This window comes from Nothoprocta perdicaria, unplaced genomic scaffold (genome assembly GCF_003342845.1).
Source record: "Nothoprocta perdicaria isolate Ctin4 unplaced genomic scaffold, notPer1 scaffold_34, whole genome shotgun sequence".
In the NCBI taxonomy this organism is placed as follows: domain Eukaryota; kingdom Metazoa; phylum Chordata; class Aves; order Tinamiformes; family Tinamidae; genus Nothoprocta; species Nothoprocta perdicaria.
Genome location: NW_020455577.1, coordinates 242,668 through 259,349, shown reverse-complemented (window position 1 = coordinate 259,349; position 16,682 = coordinate 242,668). Strand labels below are relative to the sequence as shown.

Sequence of the window (16,682 nt, the reverse complement as noted above, 5' to 3'; positions counted from 1 at the left end):
AGATGGGCCTGAGGGGATAAAGTGGATGATCAGGATTTGAAGTGGGGGATGTGTGAAAGGTGCCATGAATGAACGGTGCCTTTCGCTGCCTACTGGAAACCAGTCAACCTACCTAGTAGTGTCTGTGCTGACGAGGCGACCTCTTTCTTTCAAAGCAAAGATGTTAGCGATCCCAGAAGATGTCCGGTCATCCAGGCCTTTGTTAAGGCTTGATGGGTGAACAATATTGCTTTTTTTTTTTCCCCACTGACTGGATAATTATACCTATCTCATCTTGAATTTTGTGAAGTTACTGAATTTTCTCTTTATCCTTGTTTTTCCTGTGACCCAGCATTGTTTGCAGAACTTGCAGCTTAGGGTTTGGAGGTTTTGATATCCCTTTTCCCCCAAATTAACTCCCTTGCTCAGAAACAACAATAACAACAACAAAAAACCCCTCTTGATAATGTTTGAGGAACATTAGTTCTGTTGTACGAATGGTAGCAGGTGAAAATCAAATGGACAACTGTAATTAAAGAAATAGTTGTTATTTCGGAGCAGCACCTGTTTTGGCTTTGCGTGTTCTGTTTGTGACCTCTTGTGTGAACTTGGGGTTATCTTATTTTTTTTTCTTTATTTTGCAGTTTGCCCTGCAGCAGGCCTCACTTTCTGCCCTGTGGGGGAGTATAAACTGAGAAAATTAGGATGTTGTTACACTGTTTAACATAACTAGGCTTGTGTGCCAGTCTAGTCCTCCTCTGATGCCTATTTCCCTTTGTCATCCTCTGGGAGCTGTCCCCCTTCCGCTTTGTCAGATTTGCTAGRATTTATTGAATTGTTATTCTTAACCATGTGCACAGTTTGTGTCACTTGTTCCTAGTACAGTTTCTTTTGGTTATTTTCCCCTAAAAGAGTAAGTTTGCACCCCAGTTTCAGTAGTGCAAGAGCTCAGCCTGCACAGCCTTCACCCATAGCAGAGGCCTTCTGCTTTTAAGTCTTTAATAGTGTGCAATTCTTGTCATGAGAGCAGGCAGTGAAGCGAGAGGTCAGAGTGTGGGTGAGAGCTACTCAGTGCATTGTTTTTTCTATGAGTTAGAAGAATGTGTTGTCAAATGGTTGATGCAGTGACTAGATACTTACAAACTCAAGATAGATTAAAAAGATATTCAGTACAGTGCGTGTTGCTTGTTGACAGGGGAGAGGTAATGAGCTGGCTTTGTGTAAAGAAAGAAATGTTTTCTTTGCAACACTGGCAATTTGAATGCATTATTCTCCAAATGGAGATAATGGCTRTATGCCTTGTGTAGTGCATTTCAATATGGGTCTTCAGGCAATTCACGAGGTTATGCTCTTCAGAGGAGGAGCTTGAGTGTGGATTTGAATAGGGAGGGTGATTTTTTTTTTTTTTTTTTGGCTCAACTTTGTGAGAGGACAGAAAAATCTCTGCAGCTGAAAGTTCTACAACTGTCCCATCTGTTCTCCTTAAGAACAAAAACACAGGAAATGCTAAAACTGTTTAAGCAGTCTTAGCCTGAAGTCTCCTGGGAGCTAAGCTGATCAGTGATATGCTGCTGCCAAAAGGAGATCTTCCTTCCTCCTTATCCCTGCTTGTAGCAGGAAGTGTTATTCCTTTTCTATAGATGCATTAATTCAGTAATGCATTAAAAGTCCCTGTGTCCAAAACAAGAAGCGCTTTCTGCTAAATTGCTGAAAGTGCCTGTGAAAGGGTTGATGARCATTGGAGATGACACAAAGTGGCTAGCAGGAGCAGGGAAAACATTGGAAGATCAAATCCTTTTGGAAAGGACGAGTTGTTCAGCTTCAGCTTATTTTTTTTTCCCTACTTCCCAGTTGCATTGCTGCAGAACAGAAAGCAGCTGCTAGAGTAGCTGGGTGAGGAGATGTATATTCCTATCATTTTCTAAAGAGTGATTATGCTAAATGAAGGCTACATTCAAATTTACTATCATTTCCAACTCTGTGCGGCTAAGAAGCCTCCCTTAATATACTTGTCCCCATACCACACTTAGCTGTCACCTCACTTATGCTGATGTGACCACTTGTGAAGCCATGAAGCTACCTGTAAATCTGGTTCTTGAAGTGATCTACTTAAAAAAATAGCTTTACACACAAGTAGGAGAGAGCAGAAGAGGCCCTTTGTTGTGTGAATGCGGAGTGCTTTACTTTTTCCAAGTATCTATAAGTATAATAAACAATTATGCTTGATTTATATCTGTTGGTGTCAGCTGTTGTTTTGGAAATACCCCATGGCCAGTAACAAGTTATTAAATGTGTTCCTTTCTGGGATAAAGGGAGCTCAGGCTGTGGATGAGGAACAGTATTGCAAAGATTTATGTGTGAATGGAAAATAGTGGGTTTGAATTCATATGCTTCATAATTAATTCTCGATAGTTTTATCTAAGACTTAGTTGAGTCTACCAACAGACTTGTTGGGGAAGCTTCCCATTTGTATGTGACAGCACTTGTGCCATTATCAGAAGATTTTGCAACACTTGCAGTAACATGCAATCAACTGTGAAATTCGCCTTTGTGAAATGCATTTTTTTCCTGAATATAATTCCTCAAGGGAACTCAAACTTAGAAGCCAAAGGTATATTGTCCTCTTCTTTATTTCACTTCTATGACTAAGACTTGACCCGTGTTTTCTGTGTGTGCTGGAGGCAATTTTCAAGGATGTGTGACTAGCACTATGCTTACATTCAGCTCTTCTGAAATGAAGGAATGTGACACCATGCTGTGGCAGAAGGCCCAAACCTGAGTTTTGATCTGAGAAGGAAACAGATGGCTGCTATTAATCTATATTCTGACATGTTTCTTCATCTCTTCATTAAATCTGCAATTATTTCATTTTTTGTCTTTTTTTCACTACAGGAAGGTAAAAGGAGGCAACATAGATGTACATCCATCTGAGAAAGCCCTCATTGTCCACTATGAAGTGGAAGCAACCATTCTTGGGGAGATGGGAGACCCCATGCTGGGGGAACGCAAAGAATGTCAGAAAATGTAAGTTCAGAGGAAGTTCTGGTAACTTCTTCTGTTTTCTAAGAGAGCTGCAAATTTGATAAAGAAAAACCTGTAAGAAGTAATAGATTCTAAACTTTATAAAACTTAGTATCAGGTTAATGGAGGCTTTAGAAGCTGGAATGAAGCTGGGAAAGTTTTAAGTAACCTAAAACACATGCTGTAAGCTGATTTTCATCTGTGTATTTAAGATGCATTAAGTTTTGTAAAGTAAAACACAATCATTCACATCTTGCACACTGGGAGCTTGAGGTTCAAAAATGTGAAGTGATTGGTTGCTCCATGTGGTGGTTAAGGTCAGAGCAAGAAGTACTCCTGAACCTTTTGACAGCCTTGTGCCCTAGCTTTTAACCTGCCTGGATCCCATAGTTTCAAACGCCCTACTGCTGATTTTGCTACAGCCTTCCATTTCAGATTTGATTCATCATTTTCTTGACTATAAGTTTGAATATTTTTCTGTTTGTGTTTTCCACCCCTGCTCTCTCCAGTGGTTCTCTGGAGGAGGGATGGAAAAAGGGAGGGGAGCAAGGAATTGTCTGTGTGAATGCGTTTAGGAAAAATGAGAGAGGAAGAGAACCCCTTAAATTGTCCTCCAAAACTTTCTTGCATCAAAAACTTTCTTCTTCAGATAAATCARCATGACTTTGCCATACTAATATTAATTCCTACAGATATTTCTTTTCTATGTTGCATGTAGAGTCTTTATTGCAGTCTTGTTGTATCTATAGAAAAGTCTCGATGTTGCATTTGCAGGTATTGCAAAATAAATTTCCCTGTGAAGTTTCTTATTTGGGGATTTTATTTATTTGTTTTACTGTACTGCTTTGCAATGCTGAGAAGCTTCTTTTAGAACTTGTTACAAATACGTTATTGACTGCTCTACCTGRGATGGTTATAAGGGATCTGTTCATATAGCTTCATTTAGAGTTGTTGACTGTTGACTGCAAAAAATCTGCTCTCGAATCTGTTTCCACAACTCAAAAAGCCAAGTAAGCAGAGTAGCTGCTTAGATGTTATCTTTCGGCATCTTAGCATGGACATTGGAGATACCCTGGTCATTTCTTCCTTGACAAACTCACAACTGTGTAAGCTTAAGTTAAAGGCTTGAAAATGCAAAAATCTAGCAGTTGAGATGAAATCGGTCTGATTGTGTTTCAGCATTCGACTGAAAAGTCTCAATGCAAATACAGACATTGCTTCCCTGGCTCGGAAGGTCGTTGARGAATGTAAACTGATTCATCCCTCCAAACTTGCCGAGGTGGAACAGCTGTTATACTATCTACAGAATCGCAGAGATGCTTCAGCAGGGAAAGGTGAGTAATAGAGGAACAAAGCAGGCTTGATGCACTTCAGTATTACCTGCAAGTGCAGTCTGAGGTTTCTTAACCTCAGATCTTAACTTGCTTGATTTTTAAACCCTCTCCAGGGAGGTGAGACTGGGGAAGGAGTATGGTTAAACTGCCTCATGAAGAAAAAATAATTGTGAAGGTTAGTGTGGGATTATTGTTTTGACAAGGATGGCTTTTGGTTAGTCAAATTTAGTACTGGTGCTTCCTATTGACCAATGCTTCAATGAGATCTTAATTCTGCCTGGGCACTGTGGCAAAGCAGTTGTACTTCTACAGTGAGATAGCTTGTTTCAGTCTGAGCTTGAGCTAAGATTTATTGCTCTTTGCCTCCCCAGCTAACTGGGCTAAACTCCTCATTTGGACTGAGGAGTCAAAGGCATCTGACGATTCATTTTGCTCCCTGTGTGTTGTTAGCTGCAGAAACTAAGACCCCTTAGCTTTTTGCAATAAGGGGGTCAGTGTTTTAGTTGGAGTCAGCTAGATGCAAGGGGACTTTGACCTTGGTCTCTCCCAGAATGTATAATGTGACAATACTGAGCATGCTTTTTTATCTGTGAACGTGTATCTTCACCTGTGGCCCTGTCTCTCTTCTTGTAGAAAAGAAAGAGAAATCCAGCAAGCCAAAAGATCCACCCCCTTTTGAAGGAATGGAGGTAAATACTGGTGTTGTAATAAGCCTTTGTGTTTCTCTCCTYTCTTAAAGAAGTGGTTATATAAATGGGGTAAGCAAATGCTGAATTCTCTTCTCTCCTTTGTGTTTTTAAACAAAGAACTTCTTTTAGAAATGTTACACAATGGAATAAAAAATCATCTCCATAAAGGGTAAAATATTTGACTTGCATACTTCTTCTAAGTATAGCGCGCAGCAGGACAGTGAGTGAGGTCTGGAACATCGGACAGGAGGCAGGGAGCCGTGTCTGAGCATCCTTTGTTTCTTATAATTAAGTATTCTCAGATTTCCTGCTGTTAATTGGCAGTGATTTTGTATGCATTTATTTTGTTAGAGAAAAATAAAACACAAGAAAATTCAAAGCTATGCAYGCTTTTGTCTGCAGAATCACATTATGTTTGAGTGTGTTGAATTGATGCCTCTCTTAAACCCTTGCTCRTTGCTGCTTCCAGATTGATGAAGTTGCCAATATCAATGACATGGATGAGTATATTGAATTACTCTATGAGGACATTCCTGACAAGGTGCGCGGCTCTGCCCTCATCCTGCAGCTTGCTAGGAATCCTGATAATCTGGAAGAATTGCTGATCAATGGTAACTTTAAACTCCAGTGTGATAGTGTGCAACGCATTTTTTTTGTGTGTGGTTTTTGAAATTTATTATTTGAGATACCTGTATTTTGTAGTTTGTTAGGCTGTGCTCTTGCCGAGTTCACTGTCTAAGTTGGTTTAGGCATTTTAARCAGATGCTTCTTAGGCTATTCTAGGTGGGTTTAACACCTAAAGRTATTTCTGGCCTCACCAGGCTTCAGCTATTTGTTCTGATGCTAATTATTTTGATGATAAATTACCTTAATTTGGCATTGCTGCTGGAGAAAAGGGAATGTACATCTCTCTCTTGCAGTCCAGATTTTAGGTGAAACTTGCCCAGATATCACTAGTATATCATACTTTTATTTATGGATCCATTTTTAAAATTGTATCAGCGTGCAGGATGTATTTTATGTGCATTTGGAGTCCTATGTCACATGGAATAGTGTGTGTATGTTAATACATACATGTATGTGTAAATATCCTCGTTTCRCCACCCACTGTCCCCTCTCACCAGGACTTTATAATTTGTGATGATGAGACAGATGAACAAAATATAAAGGAGATCAAAGCCAGAGTGATAGTAGATTCATACTGTATTAGTTTAGTCCTTTTCTTTCCTCCCCATTTTGTCCTTTTCCCTGATGTTYGTATCCCACATTCCTTAAATAATGTCTTAGAAATGCCTGCTGACCATCTGGCAAAGTCAAAACTAAGTTTATTGTAAAAATTGGGATGGGAGGGGTTTGATAAGCCATCAGATAATGACTTGTCCCCATGAGCTTGATGTATTTTCCTGTCAGAAACTTCTAGTTATTGCTTTTCACTTTCATCTTGTTCTGATTGTCTAATGCAGGGCATCTGARGAAGAAAAAAAATCAAGGCAAATGGAAAGGATATACAATTCAAAAATGATAAGCTTAAGTGTGATAGCAAGAAGTATGAACTAGAATATTAAATAAGAGAATTTTTTTAAGAGGAAAAAGTAGGTAGAAACAGTGGATGAGAAATTGTGCCTGTCAAGGTGGAAATTAAAGGGATGTGGAAGTGACTGTGATGGGTGTGCAACAGGGAGCACTCAAGTAGCTGAGGCTCTGTAATTTTAAGGTTATAAGTAGTTTGAAGAGGGCCTTATGGTTCCATTGTGGTTTCCTTGCGTGAYGCTGCTCTTTACTGTTTGTATCTGGATGATCAGTCAGCCTGTATACACTCTTAATACTTCAATACAGCCTCCAGGAAGAATGCTGTTACATATCAATATGAGATAGCTGTGAAAGGCTTTCATTTAAAATCATGAAAAATATATACTGAAATTTCATATATTGCAAAATCAACAGGAGGAGGTGAATTTCTGATTTGTATAGATYTTGTCTCTTTTCAGAAACCGCCCTGGGTGCATTGGCTAGAGTGCTGAGGGAAGACTGGAAACAAAGTGTGGAACTTGCTACTAATATAATTTATATCTTCTTCTGTTTCTCAAGGTAGGGGCCAGGTTTCCGCTTTTAAGGATAAAAAAGGAAATATTCTGTTTGCTTGGTGTGTGTGTGTGGTGGGTAGTTATTGTTTGTTTGTTTTGTCCTTTACTGCAAAACTTTACTGAAACAAAAAATGTTGAAGTGAAAACATGCTTGTTACAAATGACAAAATTGAGGCACTTTTTTTTTGTGATAAGACACTGTAGAAGTGTTAGGAAGAAAGTATCTAGTAAGGATTCTGACCCATTGACACTAGGCTGTGCTGCCACATACAATGCTGTGTGTATCTCATGTTCCTTCTAGGAAGAAAAAGCACTCAAAATTGAATTGAGTGCTTGTACATGTTATGGTAGTTTTATTTTTCTGCCCAACTTTATTAGGAAAAAAGTTAGATGAATTTATAATGCAAATTGACTTTTAGACTTCTGTCTTCTGATGCATGAAAGGTCCTCTGTGGCACTTATGAAAAGTGGGCCTGATAGGTAAACATATTCCAATTTTWACAAATAAAGGAAGTGTTTTTTATTTTGACTTGAAATAGTATTCTAAATTTGTCATTTTCATCCTTTTAAACCTATTTGTGGYCCTAGCATTAATTTAAAAAGACAGAGCTTATTTGATTCCTTTTAAATTCATGTAATAAAGCACATGTATTTTAAGAAATATCTTTATTGTGAAACATGATTTTACTTTGCCCATCTTGGCCAAAAAAAGGTTGTCCTTTTAAAAGCTTGGAAAAATATTAATGTTTTCAGGCAGTGTTATAGTGTTGAAATTTCTCAGAAGTGCTGTAAGGGGCAGAGAGTAACTGCCATTTTTGCTATGCCAGTTCTGATGTGTTGCTGGGACCTTGCTACCGTGGATGTCAAAACAGATTTGGGGTTGGTTGCAGCGTATTTCTTTCCTCAGACATGATATGTTTTCTTTGATGTAGTTTTTCTCAGTTTCATGGACTAATCACCCACTACAAAATTGGAGCTCTTTGTATGAATATCATAGATCATGAGCTGAAGAGACATGAGCTGTGGCAGGAAGAACTTGCTAAGAAGAAGAAAGCTGATATCCTTTTGATGTGCTGGGGCAACTAGATAACCTCTGACTTCATTGCTGTTGAGTTGAGATCTGCATACAGCAACTTTTATGAATGTGCTAGAACTTTCTAGTAAATGCAGAATATAATTGAAGATACAAAAAAAGTGAGAATTTTGTGCTGCTGAAGAGATTAAAGTAACCAAAGTAATAGTAATTAACAAAGTATAGGTAATTTTATCAATAATATGTTAAGATTTTTTCTTATTGACTATTAGACTCTTACACGAAGAACTAGATAGGTGTTTTTTAATCATAATTGYGGTTTACAGGTTTCCAAGGTTATGCTGAGGTAGTGTTTCTGTTGATTCCTCCATAGTTTGTTTTCTTTTAGTGATCAGGTAACACCTGTGTGCACAATRTGTATCCAGACTGTGTAACTCTTATCTGTGCTCCTTAACTCCTGCTATTTACTTGATGAAGATCCTGAAAATCAAACACTGAAAAAGGACTATGAAAAAACCTACAAGAAGTATCAAGGTCTGGTTGTCAAGCAGGAACAGCTACTGAGAGGTAACAAAATTGAATAGCAAATCTTTTCCTTGCCTGTGAGTGTGGATAGAGTATCCTAAGGAATGTTTGTTTTAACTAGGAGGATGTAAATAAACAGTGTGTGAAGGAATGTGCAAGAGCTTTACCAAAGAATAGGGAGGTAATAGATATTTACTCAAATTGTTGGATGTACTAACATACCTTGGTGTCTGCTAATAATTTTTAAAATGATCTGCAAAGCTTGCACAAGTAGCAGAAGAGGTGACTTTATCCTTTTTTTGTTAGTGATGTTGGTTTTTGGCATGGTTTGAGTTTTGGTTTTACTTGGATGGAAAGTTAAAGGTTGTATATGACTCGGACCAAGTAGACTTTAATCTACTTAGTTTTTTCTTCAAATAGACCATTTCAATCTAATATTAAAGTATAAGTGGCAAAGCTCTCCTGGGAGGAGTTTTGCAAAGGAGAAAGATTTTCTGGATTTTTTTTGTTTGTTTGTTTTGGGTTTTGTATATTTTGGGGGATGGGGAGGAGAAGGGAATTTTTAATGGTTGTTGTTGGAATAAAAAGAAAAACTAAAAACAAATGTTCTGGTATTCATAAAATATATGATCTTTTTTTTGCAAAGCTAATTTTGGAACTATTATCTTTTTAAAGCTTTCTCAATGTGAATAAGAAGTACTGAGGGTCCATTTTCTTCAAAATGGACTGGGAAGAGGGTAAAATGCTTCAGAAAGCCTTGTCTTAAACACTTTATGTCTAAACTCATTCAATATCAATGCCTTTAATCTGTTGGTGTGATTTGTCTTGGCTCTTAGTTGCTCTTTACTTGCTCCTGAATCTTGCTGAGGACACTCGCACTGAGCTGAAGATGAGAAACAAGAACATTGTGCATATGTTAGTGAAAGCTCTCGATCGAGACAATTTTGAACTGCTTATCCTGGTTGTATCTTTCTTGAAGAAACTCAGCATATTTATGGAGAACAAAAATGATATGGTAAGGCCTATAGCAATCCACTGCAACGTTGGAAAGGGATGAATGTTCTCTAAAACCCGTGAGTAGTTGTAGGGAAGAGGAGATATCCCTATCTGCATCCAAAGTATCTATAGCCTATGGTTTTATGTGTGTTTTTTTGTTGTTGTTTGCCCTCCTTTCCCCCCCCACCCATTTTATTTTCTTGCCTTTTTTTTGTGGGGGGAACAAATTAAAAAGATTAGCAAAACCAAGAGGTAGTCTGAAACCACAGTTAACTTGGATCATGCAGTGAAAAGCATTTATGTAAATGTAGTAGGAAATTAATTGCATCTTTGTTACTGGAATTCTGTAACACCTCGTCTACAATGATTGGTGAATATGCATGTGTATCTCATTTATGTAAGGGTATCCTATTTTTCAAAAATAAGACACCAAATGTGGTTTTTGAGGAATGTAGACTATTTATCAGGTGATTGGTCTTTGATTTAATTTATGGTTGTGTAGATCCCTGAAGCATTTTATTCGGAAAATAAGGTTTGGCTTTGCAGCCTGCTGATTTGCTGGCATCCTTTTCACATTCCATTTGATTTATTGGAGAGACAAATGAAACATTGGTGAAGTTTATTTTATTGTAAAGTATTTGAATAGCCATGAAAAGATGCTTGAAAAGGTTTGTATGCTTAGATTAACTATCTGTTTCTGTCTGATAGTAGAGATGTATAGTTTCTTCTCTAAAATATTATTATGGAAGATACTAGTGAAGATATTTTGATATTTGATTCAGAAGCAATAGAACAAATTTTGAAGACAAAATGAACCAAGACTAGCTGTGCAGTGCCTGATTCTAAGTAAAACTAAATAATCCACCCTTTATTTATAGCACATTCTTTCCCTTGGTGTTCAAGTGCCATGCTAGACTCAAAGTAGTGAAGTGGGAGTCCTTGCTATCTKACTGTTTCTGATCAAAGGTATCCAGTCAGTTATTTGAATACTACCCTMTGCCATGTGGTGAGAGCTGCAGATTCTTTTCTTGGAATTTATTCTCTGTGTATTAATAACAGGAAGACTAATTACATGTGTGCTAAAGTTTGAAGAATGTAAAGTAATTTTATGTGCTTTCCTCTGGCTGAAGAACATTCTGTGAGGCAGAGAATGAATTTCTTCAAGAGATTCRAAAGACTTGACAACTAAAAGCAGAGAAATGTTGCTTAAAAGATGATAAACTTTCTAAAGTCTTGCCAATTGATGATCAGATGTCTTTTCTGGCTGGTAAATAGAACATGATCTCAGGAATTGATACCACTTAGATTCCATTTTTTTAATTTGAAAGTGATACATGTTTCAAGATGCCTTTCATGCTTTTATTAAATTATCATACAAGGCAGCATGCCTTTTCTGAGAGCATATGTGAAATTTGGTCTAGAGGTTCATTGAAATTCATACTGAAAGGTCTCAAATTCTTTTTGGATGCCAGTGTTCTGTCTGTCCTGGTTGGGTATCTATTTGACTTTAATGTCAATTGCTCCGGGTTACTTGTGTTTAAATTGAAATGAGCTTCCTGCTCCCTTCCCATTCCAGTCCTGCAAGCAATGTCTTCTGACACATGCTTGCAGTATTCCGACTGTGGGGAATATTTCCAGGACAGCTAAACTATTTAGTTCAAAACTTCTTATTCACTATTACTCAATAACCCAATGCAGATTTAAACTACACTTCCATAGGTAAGGCTGCTTCAGACAAAAATGCAGTGACAGTCACTACTATGGGTGAAAATTGCACTTGTGGGCAAATCGGGTGAATATATGTTAGAGCTTTTAAGCAGAACACAAAGTTAAGCCTCAATGACTGTGGACTTCATTCTTTTTCTTGATGTACAGGTAGAAATGGATATTGTTGAAAAACTTGTGAAAATGGTACCCTGTGAACATGAAGACCTGCTGAACATCACTCTTCGGCTCTTACTGAATCTCTCCTTTGATACAGGCCTGAGAAATAAAATGGTACAAGTTGGTCTGCTTCCCAAGCTCACTGCACTTCTAGGTATATTTTCTGTTCTAATACAGACATTATTTAGGGACTGGAAAAGATGTGGACGTCATGACGGTGCCTAAAACTTCTTAGGTTTTAAAATTTATTTTCCAAAGAATTGTCTCCCTATCTGCACCCTTTCTATCATGTATATCATAGTTTCAAATGAAAATTTAGATGGAAGTCTAAAATAATGTTATTCTTAGTAAATTAGGTTCCCATTTTTTCCTTAAACYGTTGATCTGTTTTCTTGTCTTTAAAAATAACTTTGGAAGCTAACTGAGACTCATTAGAACTGACGCTTAAATGATGCTTGTATTTAGGAAGAGTGCTCAGGAAAGTCAGCTACCTCAGGTAATTTAGCTGGTGAATATACCAGCTACCTCTTTATAAAGCTGCAGATGCCTACTCTATTAGCTTAGTGATTCAAGTAAGAGGTTAGATCTGAAGCTGACAAAGTTGGAAGCTTCTAGCTAGGACTGTGGATTTTTTTGTTTTCCTTTTCTAGATTTTAAGCTTGTCAGTCTAATTTGTGGTAAGGTTTTGCTAGGTAGCTTGGCCCAGCTACCAGCAAAAAGGTTCAGAGGAACTTTTTCTTGTTTCTTTTCAGCACACAGTGCTGTGGTCTAGGACTTCAGAGACACCTGGCATGACTTGGATCACCAAGATGTCCTAGCTCCCACACATTCTCTCCTTAATGAATTTAATCTGATAGGGGTGTTATCAGAGTTAGGCACATCTAATGCCTAACTCTGATGTGGAGGGGAGAATTTCTCTTCAAATGCTGTTTCCCTGGACTTAGACCTGTGCTGAAGGCTRTTCAGTAGAGTTGGCTGTTATAATAGAAGTCTATTCCTGAAGCATGTCCTAGAATAAGATGTAGCAAGATCTGCAAAAGCTTCCAGAAATTCTTTCCTTGATGTGGAAGTTATCACCTCCACCTTTTTTTTGTCCTTTGCAGGGAGATGTGCTGTTTTCCTTAGCTCCTCTGTTTAGCATTGCTTGTTGATACTTGCAATGTCCTAAATTTAAAAAAAAAAATTCCTAACTCAGCTCTAATTCACAAGAATTTTCTTTATAGGATGAATCAAATACTTCACAAATACATGCCTATGTATATCCTGGCTCAGGAAAGCCTGTAACCTTAGTAATAAAATAATCATTTGCCAGATGCCCCATTTTTTACAGGTTATTTGGGCATTCAGCATGCATTATTCAAGTCAGTACCCTTCAGTTTACATTTGCAGGTCACATTAAGGTGCTCTTGAAGTGCTAACACACCTTAGCAGCTGTTGACAAGTAACCATACAGCTCCTAATACCAAGAGGTCAGGCTTGATGACTCGGTCTGCTGAAATTTACCCTTTTATGCAGGCTGTGCCTTTGAGTCTTTAGCACTGGGTTTGAGATGGGTATAAATTATATTAGGTGCTTAAGAGGAGAGTTGAGATTGGAACTAAGTAATGGACAGGATTTGTCAGGCAGGAGTTGAGGACTGAGCCCTGAGATGGCCTTCTCTGACGGTCTGCAATTTTGGAGGGCATACAGCTTTCTCAAGGGACACTTAATGGCTTGGAAGCAGGACTGCCTCCCAAGGTAGGTTGAGGCTAGTAGTTGAGCAGATGGACCGGCCTAAGCTGAGCTAGCAAAGGAATGGATTAATTGTGATAGGTTGGAGAAGAACCATCCTCATTCTTTCCCTCCTGCTTCACATCATCAAGGCTTTCATCAAGGCTGAAAGCATGGACGTGAGAAGTTTGCCTCAGTCTTGCTTTCCATTTTCATTAGCCTTTGCTTTTTAATAGCACCAGTACTTGCTTCTTCATGCAGCTTTGCCAGTCAACACCACTTGCTAGCTTTTGTGGCTTCTCTTCACAAGTCTGAAGTATTGTATGTGACAAGACTCCTCCTGCTCCTCCTTCCAGGCACCCAAGTTAATCAGCTGCAGCTGAGCTTTATTATGCTCTGAAGCTCTGAGCTGCGTGCAGCTGAGGAAAATTTAGTTTCTGACTTACTGATTTGTGCTGGAGCAGAGCTGTGGAGGCCTGTAAGATAGAGCCTGGTGTATTTGAGTATGTCTGTCACCTTGGAAGAAGAGTCCAAGCCAGTGTCCTGCAGAACGTTGTGGAGAGCCTTGCTGCACACATGCTGCTGTCATTTTGCTTTGCCTGGAATAATAAAAACAGCATGGAATAAGAGTGTAACTTGCTCCAAATACATTAGAGTTTGGTTAATGTATTCGCTTGTGGGCAGCGCACAAACTGAAAGTGGAAAATGTGGARTTGAGCCTTAAGAAAGCAGATGCAGAACCCTCTTTTCTCTGTAGCTGTTCTTCCACTGCTGAGCAAAAGGAGAAACCCTACCCCATTCATAACTTCTCTCCAGGATTTGTGATGAATCTCTACAGCGGAATGCCTTGGCAGGAAGCAAAAAGCATTATGTCCACAAGAAAGAATAGGAAAAGTCACTATTTTGGACCACATCCACTTTGGTATAGATGTGTGTGGGTGGTTTTTGGTTGTTTTTGTTGTTTTTTTCTTCTCCTTTCAGTTAACTGGCCAAAGCAAATACAAAATTGAGTACAGCACATGCACAGCTTATGGTTCACGTTCTTCTAATAAGGGTACTTTTTTGTTGTGTACAAGTGAGGTTTTCAAATTGTTCTTTGTGAAGCAAGACAGAGAGTTCTGCGTTCTTGRTGAGCAGAGCAGGAAGCTCGTGCAGACCCAGCTGAGGACTATTGAGCGCAAKGGGAGGTGCAGCCTCCTCCCAGTGAACCTCTGTTGAGAAGGACCTGCTGGCAGTATGGATGTGTGCCAGGCAGTGCTGGCTCTTGTGTCCACCCATGAGTTGATCATTGCTCTGTCAGGGACATAACAGCTTCCACACCCTTCTTCTCCTTTAGAGAAGGAATGGTATTGATGCTTGCTGGGCAAGTGGAGTAGGGAGGATTATTTTTATTTTTTCCAATCTTTAATGAATATCTCTGGAGGCACACAGGGAGCAAAACTGGTGGGTGGGTTCATTCCTTTGGGCTGCTGGACAGTTGCAAAGTGCAGTGAAGACATAATGTCTTGAGGTGCTGTTCTCTTTTAATTCACTTTCCTGTGCAAACTGTGTTTAGAGTGAGAACCCAGGATGCTTGGAACTCAGATCCCCTTGCTGTTGCTGCCACCACCACCAAAGTCTCTCAACTTGCTTGAAATCACTAGCTGCTTTTGAAAATCAAAGTTGGCTTGGACCATGAATATTACTGACCTGAAATGGATGTATTGCAAAACAATACCAGCTAGAAACCAGCCCAGAAATGGGGAGTGCAGCAGGACTGTGCCTGTGTTAGTTCTCATGCCATGTCATGGTCTTCATCTTCAAAAAAAACAGAGGCAATGAACATCTTGGGCTAGGTTTTTGAGTACTGATTGCTGTGACTGAAAGTCATCTTTGTGGGTTTTTATTTCCAGTTCACCAAGCAGGCGAGTTGGTTGCACAGATCTCTAAACATGATGTCATCAATCCCAAGCCTATATTCCTTGTGGATGTGAGCCTCCTGATTTGAATGTCTTCATTTCTTAGAGCTCCAAGGCTTCATATCAGCATGCTGATATTTTATGTTGACATTTTAAGGGTTATGTCTTAGTCTGCTTACCCCAAAACAGCTCAAACTCTTCTTTTAAGAAAAGAGGTGGAGATGGTCAGACCAGGGAGTGACTTTAACTGTCCCTTATTTAATTGTCCCTGAAAAGTCTGACTTTACAGGATTCATTGATACAATTTGTGTATTTTTATTGTGTAAAATCCTTTCTGGAAACTCCTGTAATCCTGTAACATTTTTCCATTCTTTATAAGTTAGATTTAATGCACAATCAAAGAATTGCCAAAGAGGTGTAGCTTGGAGTTTTTAATCAAGTCTAGATATGGTCTGCAGCCGAGCTGACTTGTACATTGACTGCTATTCAAAAACTCAAGAACTAGTTTGCTGTCTAATTAATGGTGCACAGTGGGTTTTTAACGTCTGTTCCTTTTATGAAAGTTTCTTTTAAGAAGGCTTAAAGTAGATGGGCTTTCTTTATGAGTTCACTTGGCCTTTTTGTAATGAACTTATTAGGGAGCTTCACACATCTGTTGGAAAATGGAGCTTCTATAGGCTACTGCAGTGTTTTTTCCAACTTTAATAAGCCTCGTTTATCATATAAAGAAATGTACATTTTCTTACCTGATCAAGTGAGCAAACAATAGGGGTCAGATGTGGCAAAGACCCTAACAAAAAGCACATGTCTAGCCTTTGGGGTGAGGTAAAGTCATATCAAGATTGCTTGAAGTTATTAATGGCAGTAAAATTTATGCTTCCTCCTGTTTTCCCAATTAAATTGAACTTTTTTTTTCCTGAGGTGGCTCTGCAGCAGCTGGTTCCAATACTTGTTGTGTGAATATTGCCTGGGGTGTCTCCATTCCTTTATAGTAGAAACTGGCTGAAGCACATTAAGAAACAGTTCAACTGCAGGGACCAGTCTGTTGGAAAACAGTAATTATTAAAGGATTTATTTTAATGGTAGGTTTTTATCATTTGTGGTGAGCATGGCCAAGTTTCTTTAAAAAAAAACTTGAAGTTCAGCCTCTAAATCTCTTAAATGTCTAAATAAACAGTTTTGCTTTCACTGGTGCCGAGAACCTAGCATGTCCTGCTGACTTTAGCAACRTGTTGGGTGTGCAGCATGTCTTGGCACCCAGCAGTCATTTGCCTACTTGAACTACGTCAGCAAACTTTAATAACGTTAAAGAGAAAAATGGCTTCTGATGTTGGGGAATATAAATTCCAGGTAGAAAGGCTACAGTATCATTAGTGTTGTGTTTGAAATAGGATCCTCAGACTTTGTTTTTTAGGGCTAAAACCTTCACTTGCTGCATGTTAATGGTGAGTTGTCAGGAAAGAGTAACAAACTTCTAACAATTTTTATAGTCTGTCTAATACTTTATTGATTTCTTTAGTTTCTAACTG

The 16,682-nt window shown here is 38.6% G+C and overlaps 1 protein-coding gene across 2 annotated transcripts in view; it reads left to right on the top strand.

Moving 5' to 3' along the window:
- Nucleotides 1-16,682, top strand: part of KIFAP3 (kinesin associated protein 3) — a 55,625-nt gene that overhangs the window by 921 nt on the left and 38,022 nt on the right. For both annotated transcript variants that reach the window (XM_026043798.1, XM_026043797.1), the window contains exons 2-10: nt 2,872-3,003; nt 4,180-4,334; nt 4,968-5,023; nt 5,493-5,634; nt 7,012-7,111; nt 8,040-8,164; nt 8,609-8,707; nt 9,502-9,680; nt 11,537-11,699. In XM_026043798.1, the coding sequence (XP_025899583.1) occupies nt 2,872-3,003; nt 4,180-4,334; nt 4,968-5,023; nt 5,493-5,634; nt 7,012-7,111; nt 8,040-8,164; nt 8,609-8,707; nt 9,502-9,680; nt 11,537-11,699 (1,151 nt within the window). The remainder of the gene's footprint in view (nt 1-2,871; nt 3,004-4,179; nt 4,335-4,967; nt 5,024-5,492; nt 5,635-7,011; nt 7,112-8,039; nt 8,165-8,608; nt 8,708-9,501; nt 9,681-11,536; nt 11,700-16,682) is intronic.